General features: G+C 42.3%; 1 protein-coding gene across 2 annotated transcripts in view; it reads right to left on the bottom strand.

Moving 5' to 3' along the window:
• Positions 1-22,977, bottom strand: part of wdhd1 (WD repeat and HMG-box DNA binding protein 1) — a 63,808-nt gene that overhangs the window by 5,087 nt on the left and 35,744 nt on the right. For both annotated transcript variants that reach the window (XM_078233185.1, XM_078233186.1), the window contains exons 15-22: positions 19,975-20,112; positions 18,399-18,555; positions 16,951-17,065; positions 14,246-14,377; positions 12,918-13,126; positions 9,346-9,506; positions 8,561-8,617; positions 8,045-8,088 (exon numbers count right to left, since the gene is read on the bottom strand). In XM_078233185.1, coding sequence (XP_078089311.1) covers positions 8,045-8,088; positions 8,561-8,617; positions 9,346-9,506; positions 12,918-13,126; positions 14,246-14,377; positions 16,951-17,065; positions 18,399-18,555; positions 19,975-20,112 — 1,013 coding nt within the window. The remainder of the gene's footprint in view (positions 1-8,044; positions 8,089-8,560; positions 8,618-9,345; positions 9,507-12,917; positions 13,127-14,245; positions 14,378-16,950; positions 17,066-18,398; positions 18,556-19,974; positions 20,113-22,977) is intronic.

The following is a 22,977-nucleotide window of genomic DNA, read 5'->3' as shown; positions in this document are numbered from 1 at the left end:
TAACACTGAGTGGGCCACTGCACATACACCGATCTATCATAGTAGTAGACCCGCACTGCCAGTCTCCCGATTGCAACGCTGTCCCTCCAATCCCAACCCCCCAATCGCTGGTCTCCCGGACGGCTCTGGGCCAGCCCAATATCCTCTCTCCCTCCCCGGCAATACCGGACTCAACCACCCCCCAACCCCGATGACCAGCTCCGATCAGCCCCTTCCCTCCCTCTGCCACTGATCCCAACTGCAGAGTGGCAGCAGGACTCCCTCACCCCCACTGATCTCCCCAGAGTAGGCCCCGCACCCTTAGCACTGCCCAATGCCTGGTGGGCAGTGCCAAGGCGTGCCTTGGGCATTACCACTTTGCCCCTTGGATGGTGCCACAGGGCCAGGCTGGCAAGGGCCAGGGGACACCCCACCCTCATGGGAGGCTTCCATGGCCTCCCTTCACTCCAGCAGGGTTGGACCACCAGCTCCCTGTTAGTGGGGAACTGTTGTAAACCCCGCTGGAGTGAACCATTCCTGGCAGGGGTTGGGGGGGGGGGGGGGGGGGGGGAGAAGGGGCTAGTGGGCCTGGATACTTCAGTCTCGGGCCCACTAATGACAGAGAAATCAACATTTTATTTTTAAATCAGCTCTGTGCCGAAATTCAGCACAGAGCTGATGGCTCTGGAAATCCAGGCCACGGAGGCCGTGGCGTCCAGCGGAGAGCCCGCTAAATGGCCTCTGCTGATATCTCCCGGCCCGCTGCACTGCTAGAGCAATGCAGCAGGCTGGGAGAATCGCCCCCCACTGTTTAGACCAATGATATACTAAAATCTATTCGACATGAAAATTAATTTAATGAATGATGCATTTATCAGCCATAGTAATTCAATAGTATGTTCTAATTGAACTTCCAGTGGACATGATGGTGAAGGGCTGTGTAGAACCCTTCTTTTTGATGCTGCATATGCTTTTGAAGTTCCAAAATAACACCACATTTGTGGGGTGAATTGCTCCAGATATCATACTGATGACAGTTTGCAAGTGGTAAACATTTCTATGGTCGAGCAGGCAAAACCATGACCTCAACCTAATTTGATTGCAGCAGCAGTGCCATTTTCATACTCAATGACCCAGCTCTCTTCATCTTACATAGTTGAACATTGATTCAGCAGTAGGTACGACGTCTGCCATAGCTATTTAAAAAGATCATGAACTACTAGTTTTATTCATTCACAGGATGTGTCACAAGCAAGGCCAGCATTCTTCAATTGTACTTGAGGAGGTAACGGTGAGCTGCTTTCTTAAACCTTAGCAGTCCATGTGGTCTACCTACATCCACATTTCTGTGAGTCAGGGAATTCCAGGATTGTTATCGAGACGTTGAAGAAACCACAATATATTTCCAAGTTAGGACAGTATACGACTTGGCAGGGAACTTGCAAGTGGTTGTGCACCAATGTGCTTGCTGCCTTTTTCCTTCCAGATGGCAGGTATTTCATAGATTTCATAGAGTCCCACAGTGCAGAAGGAGGCCATTCAGCCATTCGAGTCTGCACCAACCACAATCTCGCCCAGGCCCCATAACCCCATGCATTTACCCTAGATAGTCCTCCTAACACTAAGGGGCAATTTAGCATGGCCAATCCACCTAACTTGCACATCTTTGGATGTGGGAGGAAACCGGAGAACCAGAGAAAACCCACACAGACATGGGGAGAACGTGCAAACTCCACACAGACAGTGACCCAAGTTGGGATCGAACCCGGGTCCTTGGTGCCGTGAGGCAGCAGCACTAACCACTGAGCCACCGTGTTTGGTAACTTACAGTTTAGTCCCCAATTGATGCCTTCTGGCTGTTACTACAATAGTACAAATGTTTGAGGCTTTTTATAGTTACTTTAAATTTCAAACGTCAGGGAGAGTGGGTGGCAGGTGCTGATGGGCCTTTTGCTAGCTTCAAGGCTTCTACATAAACTAATGGTTTCTAGACATGGGTGCACAAGTAGAATCCCCCTTGGAATACAGCAAAACTTGGAGGATGAGCAGGAGCCACAAAGAGTGGGACAAGTTGCTGGAAGAAGGGAAATGAAGTGGAAAGGTTCTCAGTAGGAAGGCATGTCCACCCAGGGTGGTCATGGAGCAGTCATTTTATCTGAATTTTAGTGAGGGACAAAATATGAGATGTTTGTGCTTCACTAATGATATTCTGAACTTCAACCTCAGAGCAAGACAAGGACTGCATTACCAGTGGTTGTGAAGGTGACTGTGGCAACTATCCTTTATGCATGAGGTTCTTTCCAGGGCAGATTTGGAGATATTCACAATATCTCACAGTTTGTGCTGTTCACTGTTGCATGAGGGAAGTCACTGACCATTTAATGAGAATTAATATTTAATTATTTCTTGCCAGTGAAGCGAGCACACGACTTTTCTAGGATTGTTGGCTTCCCCAGTAACTGCACACACATTGATTTGATGCACATCAACTCTATCCTAACCTAGAACAAAAGGGATTGCACTCCCTCAGCATCCAGATGGTGTGTAACCACAGGCAGCGGGTTGTTGTGCAAGTGGCATTTGAGCTACCATAGCAAGGTGCAAGTCTAGGTCGGGTAGGGGAACAAAAGAATCTTGAAGTACAAATACACCAATCACTAAAAGTTGCTCCACAAATTAGCAAAGCCATAAAAAACCCCAAGCACTTGGTTTTATTTCTAGAAGGATAGAAATGAAAAGCAGGGTAGTTATACTAAACATGTATTGAACTTTGATTAGACCATACATAATACTGCCTGCAGTTCCAGAAGGATATGGAGGCACTGGAGAGAATGCAGGGAAGATTTACAAGGATAATGATTTGGAGGAAGGAGCTGAAGGCACTGTTGCTAAGTTTGCAGATGATACAAATATATGTAGAGGGACAGATAGTATTGAGGAAGCGGTGGGGGGGGGGGGCTGCAGAAGGATTTGGACAGGCCGGGAGAGTGGGCAAAGAAGTGGCAGATGGAATACAATGTGGAAAAGTGAGAGGTTATGCACTTTGGAAGGAGGAATAGATTATTTTCGGAATGGGAAAATGCTTAGGAAATCAGAAACAGAAAGGGACTTGGGAGCCCTTGTTCAAGCTTTGGAATATGGTGAGCAGTTTAGGGCCCCATATTTAAGGAAGGATATGCTGGCCTTGGAAAGGGTCCAGAGGAGGTTCACAAGAATGATCCCTGGAATGAAGAGCTTGTCATATGAGGAACAGTTGAGGACTCTGGGTCTGTACTCGTTGGAGTTTAGAAGGATGAAGAGGGATCTTATTGAAACTTGCAGGATACTGAGAGGCCTGGATAGAGTGGACGTGGAGAGGATGTTTCCACTAGTAGGAAAAACTAGAACCAGAGGGCACAACCTCAGGGCTGTTCCTTTAAAACAGAGATGAGGAGGAATTTCTTCAGCCAGAGAGTGGTGAATCTGTGGAACTCCTTGCCGCAGAAGGCTGTGGAGGCCAGGTCATTGAGTGTCTTTAAGACAGAGATAGATAGGTTCTTGATTAATAAGGGGATCAGGGATTATGGGGAAAAGGCAGGAAAATGGGGATGAAAAATATCAGCCATGATTGAATGGCAGAGCAGACTCGATGGGCCAAGTGGCTTAATTCTGCTCCTATGTTTTATGGTCTTATGGTTAATACCTTCTGAGCATGTGTCTGAATGGCCTCCTGATCATACTCCCTTTCTTTCTACCTCCTCCACTAACACCCTTTTAACAAGTGGTGCCATTTTGCAATGTTTCCCAGGTCAAAGTCACTTCCTGCATGACTGTCAACACCTGTTCCAGCCATGATGAACCTCCACTTTAAGAAGTGCAGGCTGGCTTTTGGCAGAGCAGGGAACAGGGTTCTAGCAAGTTACAATTATGGGTTCTTCACAGATGCATGTAGCCAGTGGCTGTGTATAGCAATCAGATATATGAGCAGGGAGCACAAAGTTGGCATGTTGCCTGTACTACACCGAATGGACACAGTGCCATCCCCAGACCCATTTTCAGGGGTGATTTAATTTAGCTCCCAAGGTGTCACGAACAACAGTCAGATCAAGCAAGATCTTCGAGTAGGGAAGAGAAACAGCAGATAGTGATAGAAAGAGGATGGGGCGATAGAGATGGTGAGAAGAGGAGATGACATGAGGAAGAGAGAATGAGAGGGAGGGGAGGATAAAAACATGCAGGGAAAGGGAGGAGATGGAGATCGCATAAGGTGGGGCAAAAGGGGAAATGGAAATTGAAGGGATCATTGAATAGTAAAGAAAAAGAGAAATGAGATAGGAGGATGAAGGTGGAGAAAGGGAAGGAGGACAGAGGGTAATGAATGGTGTGGTAATAGAGAAATTAAGTTGGGGAAAGTGCTGCAGAGGGAGAAGAGGAGCATTTGGGAAAGGAAGACAAAAGATCTTTTCAGAGGAGACAACAGAATGAGAGGATAGGAGTAGGGACAAGGTATTGTAGGTGCCCATCTTGTGGACAGGCTCGGGGGTTTCAGCTCACTGATCAGCAATTAGAGAGAGAGAAATTTAATAATTAATCACTCATTTGCCTCGTGTGCAATTGCATGGGCGTGAACAGTTAGGATTGAGCTATAGCTTTCTGATTTTCTAGACATAACACTGGTTCAGATGTTCCGATCTGTGGATCATCAGAAGCCATCTAAGTTTTTACGTGCTCAGATCATCAACAACCTGTTCTGGTCCCTCCATGCCGATGCTATGGTTGGGAAAGCCCACCAATGCCTCTAGTTTCTCAGGAGACTAAGGAAATTTGCATGTCTGCTACAACTCTCACCAACTTCTACAGATGCACCATAGAAAGCATTATTTCCAGTTGTATCACAGCTTGGTATGGTCCTGCTCTGTCCAAGACCACAAGAAACTACAAAGGGTCGTGAATGAAGCCCAGTCCATCACTCAAACCAGCCTCTTATCCATTGACCCTGTCTATACTTCCCGCTGCCTCGGAAAAGCAGCCAGCATAGTCAAGGACTCCACACACCCCAAACATTCTCTCTTCCACCTTCTTCCGTCGGGAAATAGATACAAAAGTCTGAAATCATGTACCACCCGACTCAAAAACAGTTTCTCCCCTGCTGCCATCAGACTTTTGTATGGACTTACATTGCATTAAGTTGATCTTTCTCTCCACCCTAGCTATGACTGTAACACTGCATTCTGCACTCTCTCCTTCCCTATGTACGGTATGTTTTGTCTGTATAACGCACAAGAAACAATACTTTTCACTGTATACCAACACATGTGGCAATAATAAATCAAGTCCTGATGTACTGACTCTGTGGGAATTACACAGGAAATCTGAACTTGTGATGGGTAATTCCCCTGCTCTCTGGGATCTTCTGAAAAGTCTCCAGCTCTGAGTTAGTGTCAGCGACTTTGGACAATTCCACAATACTTATCTGGATAGTTACCCAGGAAATGCTGGACAGAAAAATTAAAGTTTAATCTTGGGTAACTATACATATGACGCCCCCCCCCACCCGCTCTCCGCACACCCCAATCACTTACAATGATTCCCCAAATTCCTCAACCCACCAACCCGATCTAACTACCCCCCCCTCCTCCCAACATCTGTCGCTCGCTTGACCCCCTCTGCCATCAGACCCAACTAACCCCATCAAGCCCTGACCTTCCCCCCAGGAACCTGACTAGCCCCCAACACTTGATTTCACACAACCTAATCCAACAACCATTTCTGACCAGACAGCCCCTAGGCCCACCTACCACTCATCTACCACCATGTTAAATTTTCCACACTACCCACCTGCCACCCTGCTTAGCTGCCATCTCATCATCCCACCCAACTTCTACCCTAACCCCTATACCCCACCCAGCCTACCTCACTCACCCTTCGCTCTTATTCACTTCTCTCCGTAGCTTTTCAAAGCACCTTTGGAATATTTAAACAATTTACTTAACAGAATATGGCAGCTAGTGCTGTAAAAAAGAGGGGCAAGGCTCACCTTCCTTTGACCACCCAGCACTACAGCATAGCTCTTTAAGGGATTGTATGCTCCGCATTTCCAGAGAAGCTGGCATCAATCGTCCCAGGCAGAAATGCAGAGCTCTGGCATGGTGGAAGAAAGTAGGAGCAGAGTGGCAATCTGATGGTGATTACCACTCCTTAGCAGAGTCTGGCCATTATACTTTACCTGGACACGTTATAAGAGCGCCACTTTCCTGTATGGTTTTAAGTTTAATTATTAGTGTCACTTATATTAACACTGCAATGAAGTTGCTGTGAAAATCCCCTAGTCGCGACACTCTGGCGCCTGTTCAGGTACAGTGAGGTAGAATTTAGCATGGCCAATGCACCTAACCAGCACGTCTTTTGGACTGTGGGAGGAAACTGGAGCATCCGGAGAAAACCCACGCAGACACGTGGAGAACATGCAAACTCTGCACAGGCAATGACCCAAGCTGGGAATCGAACTCGGGTCCCCGTCGCTGTGAGGCAGCAGTGGAACCACTGTGCTGTCCGATGTGGGGATACAGTGGGGAACACTGTATGGAAAGTGGCAACCCACTTTTAATTTTTAGTACATAATAAAATAATATTCTTAAGATATACGTCTCCAAATGTCATTTTTGAGATGCCTTTAGTTTCTTACTAGACCATTTTGCTTTTGGAAATTTGTACCCATTCCTCTATCCCTAAAAATGATGATCCTATCTTATCCTTATAACTACTGCCCATGCGCAATTTCTAAAGTTATGCAAGACCTTAAATTAGTATTCTGAAAGTCCTTCTTTAATCAATGGCCAGAATTTTTTTTTATTTCCGTTGGTTATCATCTTCCCTGTTCTATGAATGCAATCTGTTTTTGATCACTTTGCTGATTGCATTTGGCATTACCCTGGACAAGGTAGCATTATATGATCTTCTGCAGCAATGACTAATTTCCTCTCAAATAGCAAATTATGTTGCGTCTCAAGGCTCTTTCTTCTACTCAACTGTACGCTCTCCTTTGATGATAAATACCACTCTGCATTCACCAATTTTCTTAACAGGACACACCATGACCTTTCATTCCTCTCACAACATGGCCAGATCAGCACATGCAAGGCTGAAAATTCCTCTTGTTTATGCTGATACTTTCTTAGGTGCCCTCCCATCATCCTTGCTGCACTGGAATCAAGAGCCACTGCACTTCCTATCTATACCATTTCATCTTTCCTAAGATCTTAAAACTAAAGAACGCTATTAACGTGTCATTAAGCCTCCTCCTTCCCCTCTTATTTACAATTCCTTAAAACCCAAGCAACACTACTCTCTGATTTATCCAGTGTTATATTCCTACTTGTTTCAGCCTTGATTCCTTATGTAGGTTTCTCAATGCAAATAACAGACAGGAAAACATGCAACATCAGTAGCTAACAGTGCCCGAAATCCATCCATTTTCAGACTTGTATTTATAAATTACATCTTTTAAAAACACAACTATTAATGTTGTTTGCTATTTTTGTTCTAGTTTTCTTTTGGGAAGAACGTACCTGAAAAGCATCTTTATCTTCTGGGAGGGCAGATTGCAGTTATGTGACTAGGACCATAAGCTACATCAAAATTCTCACGTGGATCCTGGGGCGGCACGGTAGCACAGTGGTTAGCACTGCTGCTTCACAGTTCCAGGGACCGGGGTTCAATTGCTGGCTTGAGTCACTGTCTGTGTGGAGTTTGCACATTCTTCCTGTGTCTGCGTGGGTTTCCTCCGGGTGCTCCGGTTTCCTCCCATGTGCAGGTTAGGTTAATTGGCCACACTAAATTGCCCCTTAGTGTCCCGGGATGCATAGGTTAGAGGGATTAGCAGGTAAATATGTGGGGATATGGGGATAGGGCCTGGGTGGGATTGTGGTTGGTGCAGACTCTTTCTGCACTGTAGGGTTTCTATGATTCTATGGATACCAACTGTTTTCTCATAAAACCTTTGCTTGTGTTCAATTATTGGTATAATTAGAGATTATATTAAATAATTGCAAAATCTTTAAGTATAGCATGCATGACAATTTCTTACCTTAAAGGGATTGGGGCGTGCGAGCATGTTGTTTGTAAGAGTTACTGTTGACAGGAGAGGTATAAAGTTATAAAACCAGAACTTGCATCATCAATAAAAATACTAGTTTCCAATTTCACTAATAAAAATATTAAACATTTTGTTCCATGCACCAACAATTGGATGAAGTGATCACTTAGGCACTGACAGGATTTAAAAGGAAGCAACCCTTGATTAAGCATTGAGTTTCAGTTTGCAATGAATGGTCCATTAATCTAATTTGCACTGTTAGCCAATCAACCAGTTGATCAAACACAAATGCGTATGATACAAGGAATGTGTAAACTCATTATGCCAAATGATAGGATTGAAACCCATAGCTTTTGATTGAAACCTACTGACACTAAAGTCAATATACTTTTTAATCACACTTTTAAACATACAAAGTAACTTGTAAAATGGAAGGGTCTTCAATTACACCAATGAAAAACTATTCTCATTTATAATTTACATGAAACATAGTTTTGCATGACATACCTGATTTTGGAATGATTTTTTCTGTGGAAACAGGATCTTTATTAAACGGATTTAACCCTGCCAGTACAGAAGGACAATGAGTTAGTTGTATTCAATAAATACTCAACACTAAGAAACTGTTTTCAGCAGATATTGGGTTTCTTCCAAGCACAAATTGCCAGCACAAATAAACGGAGAGATTATTTTTGGAAATCGCAGGAAATCATGCGTCAGTACCTACTTGTACAAACATTTTCATTTATTTATTTACTTCAAGATTCGGAATCCAAAGACCAAATGGATCAGATTATGCATAAAGGAAGAAAAAGTGATGGAATGGGAGACATGCGGCTGCAGGAATAAGAGCATAATTTATTTTATTCAAAAGCCCTTGTGGGAAGAGCTTCACATGAGAGCAGCTATTCAGAAATTTAATAAAACCTAGGGCAGGATTTTTGGGATGGCAGAGTCTGCCCCACAGTGATCTCATGCTCCAGTAAGCATTAACTGGCTGAGAGTGGGACATCTGTCCCTCACTCAGAAGGAAGTGCTTTGCATTCTAGTCCTTGCAGAAGCTGCTGTGGACAGGACTGGGACTTTGTGCAGTTCCCAGAGCCTAAGTCCCGGATCCACAAATAATTAAGTTTGGGGGTCTCAGGGCGGGGGGGGGGGGGGCGCGCCACCTGAGTAATGTTGTGTTCAACCCTCAACTACCAACCGACTGGCGTGGGAGGGTAAAATTCTGCCCCTGTAGGCTAAACATGCAACAAAGAAATCTAAGAATCTGTTCGCCTAATTGGTCTCACTTCTCTTTGCATACGGTGCTTCTTCAGGATCCATATCGTTGTCACCATCTTCCTCTGCACAATTCTGAACACCTTCCTCACTGCCTTCTTTCTTTTTAACACAACTTTGGGCTGGGGGTTGCACATGTGGCGAATTCCATTCAGCCACTGATCTTCTGTAGCTGCAGGAGGTAGACACATTTTAGCAACTAGCAAAACCGCTTTTATATGCATAACAATTCAGTGCGAATGTAGAATAAAATGCATGCGGTGGTTGAATTCTGTGGCTAATTGCAACTGTTCCATTCTCTCCCTAACAGCATCGTGGGTCAATATGGACTGCAGTGTTTCAAGAAGGCAGCTCACCACCACCTTCTCAAGGGCAACTAGGGATGGGCAATAAATGCTAGTCAGCCAGTGACGCCCATGTCCCACGAATGAATAAAAAAAGTTAGTTGGAATCAATAAATCAATGTAATTTACTGGATTATTAAACCAAAATTCAAACAGCCCAAAATCCAAACTGCCAATTTCATTCTAGAATTTTCCACCTGAATCCTGCTCATGCTTCACAAGAGATTTAATCACCAATCATGGGATACTGAAGTGAGATATCAAAATAAAACAGATTTGGGATTTCAAGTTAGGTACAAAGTATCTAACACAAAAAACAAGTGGTGAAACAACAAAACAATATTAAAACACATTTTGAATGACAAAAAAAATATGGAAACCACCGAGAAATATGTAACTCGAGCAACAGTGTACAACATCTGATAACAAATTTTGGTGAGATGTTTCAAAAGTCTCACTGATGGTACGATCAGGCTAGAATAACATTGAGGTGTTCACACGGCGTAAAATCACAATTGTGATCTCACAATTTGAAATAATTCAGACTCGACCATAGTCCGCCCTGAAGCACACCCATGAGTAATCTCGTGTTTTGTATATGTGTGTGTACTTTTTAGTATCATGCTAAATTTAGCTTTGCAAATAATTTATGTGATCTTATGCAAAACATGGCTTCAACAGATAGAACTAGTGAAATCAGGTCAATATGTTTTCCTGTAGCTCATGATTTTGTGGGAATCTGGGCAAATTAGCAGCAGTTCTTGAGGACCACAGGCATCACTCTCTGTGGAAATATCTGGTTATACTGCCTGAGAAGCACCACTCCACCTCAAGCTTCGGGCAAAGCAAAGGGACAAGCTTCCAAATATTAGTACGGGAAGTTAGTATGGGAATTGAAGTCATTGTTACGAAACTCAACTAATCGCAGTGAACGCAGAAGTCAGCAACTCCAAGGCCTGACAGTCTTTGGACCTCCCATACACACACACACAGGCTGGGTGCGGGCTGCAAACGCGTGGTTCAACATCTTTATGTTCTTCTATAGTAAGGCAGGCCCAGTGCACCTGTGCATATAGGCAAAAGGAGGACCATATGAAAACCCAGGTCAGCTGATTGGATACGGAGCATCAGAATCAAGAGGTCTTCCAGAGAGAAGGACAAAAAAACAGGTCCCAGTTAAGAAAGAGAGGAAATCATAGAAACCATAGGAACCCCACAGTGCAGAAAGAGGCCATTTGGCCTCTTCGAGTCTGCACCGACCACAATCCCACCCAGGCCCTATTCCCGTATCCCTACACATTTACCCGCTAATCCCTCTAACCTACGCATCTCAGGACACTAAGGGGCAATTTTAGCATGGCCAATCAACCTAACCTGCACATCTTTGGACTGTGGGAGGAAACCGGAACACCCGGAGGAAACCCACGCAGACACGAGGAGAATGTGCAAACTCCACACAGACAGTGACCCAAGCCGGGAATCGAACCCAGGTCCCTGGAGCTGTGAAGCAGCAGTGCTAACCACTGTGCTACCATGCCGCCCCGAGAAGTCGAGAAATAGGCTCCAGTTAGAAAAAGGGCTGCAGAGAGCAGATTTCAAATGAAATGTGCATGGGAGAAAACGCGAAGATCTAAGAAGGCAACATAAGAATGGTGATTCCGTGCTGTGAGACTTTGGGGCATGTTCTATTTGGCGTGGTGCTGTCAAAGAGCTGAAATTGTGCTTATAAGTTGAGTGTATTCAAGGGAACAGAATTTCATAAGGCGAGACTGAAATCTCCCATTGTTGAGGCCGCCCAAGTTGACTTTTAGAGAGAATTCCAAGGTGAGATCTTCAAAAGGTGAAGATTGGAAATCCTTTGATTTTGATTTGATTTATTGTCACATGTATTAATATACAATGAAAGTATTGTTTTTTGAGCACTATATAGACAAAGCATGCCGTTCACAGAGAAGGAAAGGAGAGGGTGTAGAATGTAGTGTTGTAGTCATAGCTAGGGTGTAAAGAAAGATCAACTTAATGCGAGGAGGTCCATTCAAAAGTCTGATGGCAGAAGGGAAGAAGTTGTTCCTAAGTCGGTTGGTATGCGTCCTCAGACTTTTGTATCTTTTTCCCGGCGAAAGGTGATGGAAGAGAGTACGTCCGGGCTGCGCAAGGTCCTTAATTATGTTGGCTGCTTTTCCGAGGCAGCAGGAAGCGTAGACGGAGTCAGTGGATGGGAGGCTGGTTTGAGTGATGGACTGGGCTTTGTTCACAACACTTTGTAGTTTCTTGCAATCTTGGATAGAGCAAGAGTCATACCAAACTGTGATACAACCAGAAAGAATGCTTTCTATGGTGCATCTGTAAAAGTTGGTGAGAGTCGTAGTGGACATACCAAATTTCCTTAGTCTTCTGAGAAAGTAGAGGCATTGGTGGGCTTTCTTAACTATAGTGTTGGCATGGAGGGCTGGGACAGGTCGTTGGTGATCTGGACACCTAAATACCTGAAGCTCTTGACCATTTCTACTTCGTCCCCATTGATGTAGATAAGGGAATATGCTCCACTATGCTATTTGAAGTCGATGACTATCTCCTTCATTTTGTTGACATGGGGTGGGGGGGGGGGGGGGGGAGAGATTATTGTTGTCGCACCAGTTCCCCTATCTCTTACCTGTACTCCGTCTCGTCATTGTTTGGGATCCGACCCACTATGGTGGTGTCATCAGCAAACTTGAAAATTGAGTTGGAGTTGAGATTTAAGATATAGCTTGGTTTGGCTCCTGTGCTTGTGAGAGAGAAGGAGTTTCAGCGGTTGACTTAACAATGTGACTAATGGCTGGGTGGGTTATTGAGAAATCCATAGCATCTGTTTTGGTCGAATCTGTAATTTATTGTGCCTTTTCTGACGGGTTTGCCTGTTAATTCACATGTCCCTCATACTTGCCCTGAATGTGAGTGTATTAGATATTGTAAATTGTTTTATCTTCCTGACCTTGCTTAGTAAAGTTTATTTTTGTTTGTTCACAACCTGTGGAATCTTGTGGCTTCTTTACAATGCAAGTGCTTTAAATCTCAAACTTCCTCTACTTCAACGTTACAAAACGTTATTGGTTGCTCACTAGCTCTCAACAACAACTTGGGGATCAGATTAATCACAACACTGATGCTGTTGGTGTTACTCTGCACCACTCTCGCGTCATCTAGCCAACTAAGCTAACCAATACATTGCAATTACAAATTATCAAAAGCAGCAATACCCAGCCTTTGGTTCAGCTTGAAAGTCATCATCTTCGTCTTGCATGGTCAACAATGCTGTAGCTTTCTCCTGCGCCATGTTGCTAAGGCGCTGGGCGAGAGTTAGACGCTTTGAACGTGAAGCATACTTGATAGCCAGATTCAAGACATTCTGGGTCATAAAATCTGAGAGTTCTTCACAGCGGAATTCACGCTCTACCTTACAAGACAGCTAAACAATAAATAGAATGTTAGTTTCTTTTCCTTCTTCTTCAAAGAAAGTATAATGCTACTGCTCATTTTATAAATCATCATTTAAAAATCAATTCCAAAATATAAAAAGGTAAATTATAACAGTGCACACCATATGACAAAAATAGGTACAAGAACACTTTGGAGGAAAAAAGCAAAATGCTGTGGATGATGGAAATCTGAATTAAAGATGAAAATCCCAAAAGTACTCAGCAGGTCTGGAAGCATTTTTGAAAGAATATTTTGGGATCATTTCCTGTTTTTATTTCAGGAAGTTTTGGGATTCATCTGTGTGCTCCGGTCAAAACATTAGTGCTGACAAACAGAACTCTTCTTTTTGTATATCTATTTTAAGCACTGCCAAGGCAGTTTTCTGAAAAGAGACATGCTGTTGAGATTTTTCATCTTGGACTTATCAGGAAAAATGCAAGAATGCCAAATTTTGAACAATGACAACAATTTACACTATAGGAGAAAAGGATGATGATTGGCCGAGGTGTTGTAATGGAGTAAGCAGTGAGGAACTATACACTCCCCAAGCTCTTGGCTAATTCAAAATGGCACAAGGCTTGAACATCTTCCTTTTGTTTCCGGAGAATGTATGTTACTTCTAGCAAGCTTAAATGAGGCACATTACGAGCTCGATTGATTATCTTACATTGGTTGATAGTTTAGCAATTAACGCACTCAGGATTGTTCAGCAAGCGCTGCTCAATTGTAGAATTATATCTTATAACAGATGTTTTACTTTGGGTTTTTCCAAGTGTGAGCTGGTTGAGTATGGTGTGCATTCTGCCTATTACAAAGCAACTGAAGGAACATGCTGTTCTGCCTACCACACACAATCGACTAATGTTGTGTATGAACTTCAGTGCCGGTGCAATGCCAGGTACATAGGGCCGAAGTCCAAAGTTTGGCTGATCGAATAAAATAACATGTCCCTTCGGTTGTACATTTAAAATGAAATTGCACCTACAATTCATCACACAAAATCTCCTTCTTTGCATGATGTCAACAAAGCTTCCTCATCACAGTCAGGAAAGGGAGGATGCGTATATTTGCAAAAACAGCTGTTGAAGATTACATAGAATTTACTCACAGCAAACATCTTCATTAGCAGTTCCTGCTGTTCCTTTAGTGCTTGGTGTTTTGCAGTTTCGTCAAATTCATAGCTATTTTCTGCCAGATAGTCAAAATGATTATGAAATAGAACAGATCGCCAGTACTGTTCCTGGGAAGATGGGAAAGAATTTAAAATCACTCATGATATGTTTCCAATTAAATTTCAACACAGGCTTCCCATATACTAGAAAACATTTCAGGTTGACTTATAGCAACATTGTGAAACCCACAAACGGGTTTACATATAATGAAATCCATTCATAACAGCTACCCATGAGATTAATCACTGCTTAGAGATCCAAGTCACACATTAAGTGCCTGCATATTCCCACAGTAGCATTACATGCGAGAAACTACAATATCGCACCATCTGGCATCTTTCAAAGATTAGAGACAACAGTGTAAGCATGAAATAGTATTATTTAACTCTGGAATAGGATAGTCTTTAACAAGCTCTGTGGCAATAATTTTCACCCCTCGCCACTTGGATAGTACACTGGGAGAGTTGGTCATCCACCACTGTCTGATTTTAATTGCTGATAATTTCTTCACTCTGCCAGTTTACTACCTCCACAATGTTGATCCTCCAGATTCTCACAAGTCATCTAAGTGCTTTCACCACCGTATTGGAAGCTAACCATAACAATGTTTTCAACATTACAGTCTTTATAAGCCTCTTATTTTGCAAATAGGACAGCGTTTTGAACATATCCACAAGAACCTCAGTTTTATCGGTCATAATTTTTAAAGATTGGTTAATAAATGAATTGGAAGTTAAGTCAGTTTTTAAAATGTTACATCCATGGTTCTGCATCCAATTATGAAGGACCTCACTTAGAAAATATAAACTCTGAAAAACAGTTAATATTTAGATACCTTCACTAATTTCCTTGACATTGTCAAAAGAAACCAAATCAATTGTTATCTGAACTTAAAAATTTGGATCAGTTCAAAAAGGGAACAGCCACACACCAGTTTGCACACAGAAGCAGTTCTTTACCATGATTTTTTACAGTTTGAGTAACTAGTAACTTGTGGAGTGCCACAGGGAGCAGTGCTGGGGCCACATTTATTTACAATACACATTAATGACTTGGATGAGGGAAGGAAAGTTTATTTATTAGTGTCACAAGTAGGTTTACATTAACACTGCAATGAAGTTACTGTGAAACTACTATTGTCAAGTTTGCAAAATGACACAGAAATAGAAACATAGAAACCCTACAGTGCAGAAGGAGGCCATTCGGCCCATCGAGTCTGCACCGACCACAATCCCACCCAGGCCCTACCCCCACATATTTTACCCGCTAATCCCTCTAACCTACGCATCCCAGGACTCTAAGGGACAATTTTTAACCTGGCCAATCAACCTAACCCGCACATCTTTGGACTGTGGGAGGAAACCGGAGCACCCGGAGGAAACCCACGCAGACACGAGGAGAATGTGCAAACTCCACACAGACAGTGGCCCGAGCCGGGGATCGAACCCGGGACCCTGGAGCTGTGAAGCAGCAGTGCTAACCACTGTGCTACCGTGCCGCCCCTAACCACTGTGCTACCGTGCCGCCCCTATTGAATAGTAGGGAAGGCAAGTGGACAGGATGACACAAAGACTGTACAGCGGGATATAAACAGGTTAAATGAGTAGGCAAAAACATTGTAGTTTGAATAAGTGTAGGAAAATGTGAAGTTATGTACGTTGGTGGGAAGAATAAAAGAAGCTGCTGAATTTTATTTAAATGAAGAAAGACTGCAGGAAGCTGCAGCACAGAGGAATTTGGGGATCCTTGTGCATAAATCACAAAAAGTTAACACGCAAAGTTCAGCAGGTAAAAGTGAATGCAAATGAAGTATTAGCCTTTATTTCAAAGGAAATGGAGCATAAAAATAGAGAAGCCTTGCTAAAACTATACAAGGCATTGGTTAGACCATGCCTGGCATACTGCGAATAGTTTTGGTTCCCTAATCTAAGGAAAGATATACTTGCATTGGAGGCAGTCCAGGGAAGGTTCACTAGGTTGATTCCAGGTATGGAGGAATTTTCTTACGAGGAGAGGTGGAGTAGGTTGGGCCAGTACACACTGGAGTTTAGAAGAATAAGAGGCGACCTTATTGAGACAGACAGGATTCTCATCGGGCTTGACAGGGTAGATGCTGTGAGGTTGTTTCCCCTTGTGGGAGAATCTAAAACCAGAGGGAATAATCTCAGATTTAAGCCAATTTAAGACAGAGTTGAGGAGGAATTTTGCCCCTCAGAGAATAATGAATCTGTGGAATATTTTTATCCCAGAGGGCTGTAGTGGCTGGGTTGTTATTATGTTCAAGGCTGCGACTGACAGATTTTTAATCAGTGAGGGAATCAAGAGTTACAGGATAAGATAGGAAAGTGGAATTAAGGATTATCATATCAGATCAGTCATGATCTCATTGAATGGCCGAGCAGACACGATGAGCTGAATGGCCTACTTCTGTTCTTACATCTTATGGTCTTGAGTATTAATTTATTACTTAATTTATCTTTTACTAAATCTATTTTGAAATTAAGAAATAAGGTACAAAGCTTCAGATTTTGAAAACAAGATTGAAGTACTGTCACATAAAAGATAAACAATATTTAGACACTGTTTTAAGATGCTGTACCAGAGTACCACTGTACCAAAGAACATGCTACTGGTCACATACCTCCATTTGTCCTTTTTCTGAACTAGTCTGGCAATAAGGTAGCTTCAGTGGTAGGATTGTTACAGTGGGGCGTGGAAGTGTAGGTGGAAACCTAGATCCTTTACAGGGAATACATCTGTTAACAATAAAATGTCATTTCAGTTCTCAGGGTGTGAGATGCTTTAATCATGTCTGTCAGTCTTACATAACGATCCCATAAGCAGAACAAGATTTTCTTTTGGTGCATTGTCCAACCTGCTCTAACTGAAACAATAAAAATGTTGTCATGGAAGTCCATAGGCCCACCAATTATGTGCACAATAGCAGGAAAATAATTTGAAAGTATTCCATGCAAATTATACAAAAGCTCACAAGTGTAAATGTTTGGTATATGTCTTTAAAAGGTGCAGGTGTTTTTGAGCTGTGAAGCAATTTCATAATGGATTCTTCATTAAGCTGAAAAATCCAGAGACTGCAGGAAGTTGGACAGCAAATTCAGAGCAGCCTGAAGGAATTAAAAAGGTCCATCGGCTGAATTAATCTACATCAAATCAACTCGGGCAGTACCAAGATTGTGTATTGGATCACAAAATGTATTCATTCAGACAATCATAAGAATGGCTAGAATATGCAATGAACGCATTTATATTGATTATTCAAGGTTGTAATCGTTTAAATGATTCCATTTCACACACTAGGTTAGGGTAATACAATGTATGTTGCACAGAAGGAGCTAAACCGTTCATCTTTCTAGCCCATGCTGTTCTTCCCATTTTTCTTTCTGAAATTAGCTTTCATTTTAATCGAGCTGAAACTAGTGGAAGTTACAAAATATGAAGGAAATTCAGTTATGCTTTAAAAAAAAAAGTGAATAGACTTCACTTGTGGAAAAGCTGCACCCAATTATTTCCTATAAGGTGAACATTGCCACATATGCCACACAGCCTGTGTGATGGTGCAACTGAAGCCTTATCATACTAAGTAGAATTACTAGATTGTCAAATAAACACATTTGGCTACCCTACGTACAAGTATCCCAATACTAACTTTGTCATATTAATAATGCACCCTAGTAGGCAAAGTGTTCAAAGATCCATCTGAAAAGTGAAACAAGCTTAAAGAACTTATAAATCTTTTTTGCACTCTGAAGTTACCTTTGTGCTAGCTTAGATCAGGCCCAAGACAGGAGTGGAGGCCCTGTCTTGTCAGCTTGGATCGGAAATGTCTCAACTTGTTGAAACTCTGAATTGGACTTGATTTGATTGAATTGGAAAAGTATAAAAAAAAAGAAATAAACAACTTCTAAAGTTCATGATGTAAAATAATACAGGGTACGATTAAGAGTTTCATCTGTAACATGGTTCAAAATAGTACAACCTAAGGGAGTAACTTGCTCTGGGCAGCTTTCCATGTTTATTGAACAGTAGAAGTGCACACCATACATCCGCTAATTGGCATACTTCTTTTACCTGAGCTGCTGAGGGTTTTCATGGATACCAACCACCCAGTAATAATCAGATTTGCCCTTGCAATGGTCCCTGGTGTTAGAAATTGGAATCCATGTGTTTCCTACAGATCTATTCAGCATTTGCACTATCCCCTCTGAATCTGCAAATGCTGGGGTACCTACCAAGACAAAAGGATTAAACATCAGACCAAGCTCCAATTGTTATGCATATTTAGTGTGAGTAGCATTGTTTTGGGATTGATATGCATTTAAAGACAATTCACAAATACTATTTCAAAAAGACATTCACTGTAATACAAAGGCAATCAAGTTGCAACATCAAGCTAGTTGTACTGGTTGAGATGTGTAACATATTTAAACTTCAGGTTCAGATCTTCTGCCAAAACATTTATTATGCTTCGAAGAAAAAAATAAGCATACGTGCTGCAGCAAAACAAGGGCCCAATACAACAATGGAACAAACTTTTATCCAACATTCAGAAAACAATGGCTAAACGTTTATGGTTGTCTTTTAAAGAATCAAACAGAAGTGATTTAACTACCAATAATAACAGGATTTTGTTTTAAATATGAAATTAAAAGCAAAAATATGATAAATGCATCAGAGGCTGATATACATCCAAGATGGGCTTGGACTTCAAGAATAGCCCTTCAGTAGTTTATATGAAAGGCTCATTCATTCCATCCATTGACTCTGTCTACACTTCCCGCTGCCTCGACAAAGCAGCCAGCATAATTAAGGACCCCATGAACCCCGGACATTCTCTCTTCCACCTTCTTCCTTCGGGAAAAAGATACAAAAGTCTGAGGTCACGTACCAACTGACTCAAGAACAGCCTCTTCCCTGCTGCTATCAGAGTTTTGAATGGACTTACCTTGCATTAAGTTGATCTTTCTTCACACCCTAGCTATGACTGTAACACTACATTCTGCACTCTCTCATTTCCTTCGCTATGAACGGTATGTTTTGTCTGTATAGCACGCAAGAAACAATACTTTTCACTGTATGCTAATACATATGACAATAATAAATCAAATCAAAAATATAGGGGGTGATTCTCGCAGCGGTCCAGGAGACATCAGTGGAGGCCGTGTAGTGGACTTCCTGCTGGGTGTCCCAGCCTCTGCATGTCTCCGGCCCTGAGGGGGGGGTTTGAGGCTGGCCCAGACACGTCCGGGAGACCATCGATTGGTGTGTGTGTATATGTGTGTGTGCGCGCATGTGCGATGCACAGAGTGTGGGAGATACATTTTGAAAATCCCACTGAAAAAAGCAATGGGACTTACTCCAGTTTTTAGGCGAATTTGGCACTTAGATTCTTTTGGGAAAATTCCACCTGCAATCTTTCTTTTTCCATTAAATATTGGTTAACCTGAGGACATCAGTTCCATTCTCTCTCGATTAATGAAACATATTACGTTGATCAATGCATTCTGAACATATTTGTGCATATATGGTAAATATGTTCAGGGTGTGCCATCACGTTTCCAGGTTAAGGATTATATTTTCCCTCCTTCATAGTCTCCTTGCTAGGTCCTACAGTCATTGGAAATTTAAGGGTAGATATTAAAATCACCTTCAGCAGAGAAGCCCTGCCACATCAGGTAAGATTTCTTGTTAAGAGGAAGGGGCACTCCTTGCAGAATCTGCCGCTTTCTTTTTCCTAACTCTATTAGTTGCACTCCCAAACATTGATCTCCATCAAATCCAGTGCCTGCAGAGAGAAAGCAAACATTATCTAAGATAGCCAACGACAAAGGATCATTTTTATTACTGCTTCTGAAAGTAAAACAAATTAATTTATACAGAGTCTCTTAGTTGGGATGTAGCTAGTTTCCATATCAACTTTCCAAGATGGAGAATTGCAGAATAAAAACTGAGCAATTATACCATGTGGCTGGAATGGGTGTAAGTCACCAACCTCCAACAATCAACAACTACTGAGTCACTAACTTATTCCTGACAAAGAAACAAAGTTTCAAAAGGTTAGAATTTTCAAAAGGGGTAAAATGTATTTGGCTAATTGGACAGAAATATTTAGTTGGTTTGGGAGATCTTAGATGCATTTGTTGGTTGTTAAAAATAAATCCAAGGCTTTTGTCCTGGGTCATGTAAAACAATGGATCACTAAAACTGCAAGGATTTTACAAGTCCACTGGGTGGCAGTTTTCATTGACACATGGAAGGAACAGAATTGCAGCATATTCTTGTTAATTCAACAACTTACATTTACTGTATATTGTACTTTTAATGAAGAAAAATGCCCCGGGATACTTTACAGAAGTGTTCGTTAAAGAAAAACTGATGTCAGGCCAAAGAGGTGAGCACGAACTCAGAAGAGAGTCTTAAAGAAGGAGGAATTAAAAAGACAGATGAGTGGATTCTGCCACCAATAGAAGGGCAAAGGGGAGGGGGATGCACCGGAGGTTGAAATCAGAGTTTGGGAGTGTGTGGGGTTGTGAATCTGAAGGAGATTATAGATTTTCTTTAAAAAATTATTTCACGGGATGTGGGTGTCACTGGCAAGGCAAGATTTCCCTTTTGTAAAACCATGTCGAGACTCTGATTGGTGATACTGAAAGTACATGACGAGCAGAATTCCTGCTAACTGGACGAAGGGACGAGTGCACTGTAGCTAAATCTGCTACTGTGACATTAGTGTACCTTTAACAAAGGTTTTAAAAAAAAAATCATGTCCACTGCAGTTGAAAAACAAACCTTTTCAGTTTGTTTTTCTCATTGTTGCCGAGCTGCCAACCAGATGTCCCTTTGTTGCTACTTAAATGGGGTTTGTTTATTTTTACTCTGCGATGTTTATGACTCTGCATTGTTGGGAGAAAGAATTGGTTGGCAAGTCAGGTGTTAGGAGTTTTTTCATCTTCAGTTTGGAGCTGCAAGTTTGGGTTTTAGTTTTAGAAGGGGCATCAAGCTGAAGTCTCTCCCTGGTTCTGGAAATTCTGCTGGTTAGCTGAAAGCAAGGTCTTGCCTTTCTGAAGGGGGCAAATCGGCTGCTGGTGACATGCCTAGAGTCTCTGGTGTTTTGGGAAGCTGTTCTGACTTCAAACTGTTCTGAGTCCATCCAGAGAACTGCAGACTTAATCCAGAGGTCTCAAGTCCAGTATCACGTGAGCATTAGTCTTTGCTGTGTTCAACTTGTGAAAAGGGTCTTTTGTCTATGGGATTGGTTTGATTGGAACACATTCGATATATTTGTTGAGGGTTACACATTATAGCCGTTCTGTCTCTTGTTTGTAACTGATAAAAGCTCTTGCTAATTTTCTTACTGATCATGTTAACTATATTCTTAAATAAACTTTGTTTGATAAAAGCTCCCTAGTGGGTCATTTGAATCATACCTGAAGTGAAACATTTCATGTTTATCCTAGCCAAATTCAAGATGCAAAACTTATGATTCAGGCAGGCTCCATAAACTACTTTGGAGTTTCTGACCTGAACTATAACAGCTACCATACTTATTGTTTTCAAAAATAACATTCCTCAGGATACAACAGGGTTTTGGCTCTTTAAATTACTGTACCGCTGTGGATTACAAGATAACTATGGATGAAAAAGCCTATTTCCTGAAATGATGCTCATATTTTAACTTGAATCATGCTCCCCCCCCCTTTCCTAGTCTCAGTTTAAGTTTTTTTTCCAGATTTTTCCCTTCCATACCGTTACTGTGCTATTATGTTTAAATAACATCACATCTCAGGCCTGATAATAAAGGAAACGGGGGTAGGATTTCTGGGGCTCTTGGGGAGGTGGTGGGAGTCACACAAATCACAAGGTTGGTGGAATACTCCTACCCAGCCTGGCGCATTAACAATGCTATAAAGGCATTTATCTCATGAATCCAGGACTTCACTCCACCCTTCACAGTGACACAGCTGTTAGCATTGCTACCTCACAGTGCCAGGGTCGCGGGTTTGATTCCGGGCTTGGGTGACTGTGTGGAGTTTGCACATTCTACCCATGTCTGTGTGGGTTTCCTCCGGGTGCTCCAGTTTCCCCCCATAGTCCGAAAGACATGCTGGTTAGGTGCATTGGCCATGCTAAATTCTCCCTCAGTGTTACCCAAACAGGCATCGAAGTGTGGTGACTAGGGGATTTTCACAGTAACTTTATTGCAGCGTTAATGTAATCCTACTTGTGACTAATAAATAGACTTTAATTTTAAAAAAAAAGCTGCCAGGTTTCTCCGAGGCCCAGGAAAATCAGGCTGCAGAATTAAAAATAAATTGTACATTTAAATGGAGGCAGGCAGACGCTTAACAACATTTTTAGCACCAACCCACACCCTGAGAGCAGGTTCGTTGCACCCCCGACACCTTCCCCTCCCGCTCCCCCAACCTGCCGACTTTAATACCGATGTTAGCAGGTTTCCCTCCTTTTAACTCCACCCAGCCCGCCCTCAGGATAAATTACTCCCATTTTTTTCTAAGCCTGAATAGCCCAGATTTTCCCAGTCTTCTCTGATAAGCTTTAGCATGGAAGGTTCTCTGCACTCCCTCCAGCACTAGAATGTCTCTATTGTGTTCAGTGATCAGAGGTGGATATAGTATTCACCTATGGAAGG

The sequence above is a fragment of the Mustelus asterias genome, chromosome 18 (genome assembly GCF_964213995.1).
Source record: "Mustelus asterias chromosome 18, sMusAst1.hap1.1, whole genome shotgun sequence".
Classification (NCBI taxonomy): domain Eukaryota; kingdom Metazoa; phylum Chordata; class Chondrichthyes; order Carcharhiniformes; family Triakidae; genus Mustelus; species Mustelus asterias.
This window is presented reverse-complemented; position numbering and strand designations above follow the sequence as displayed.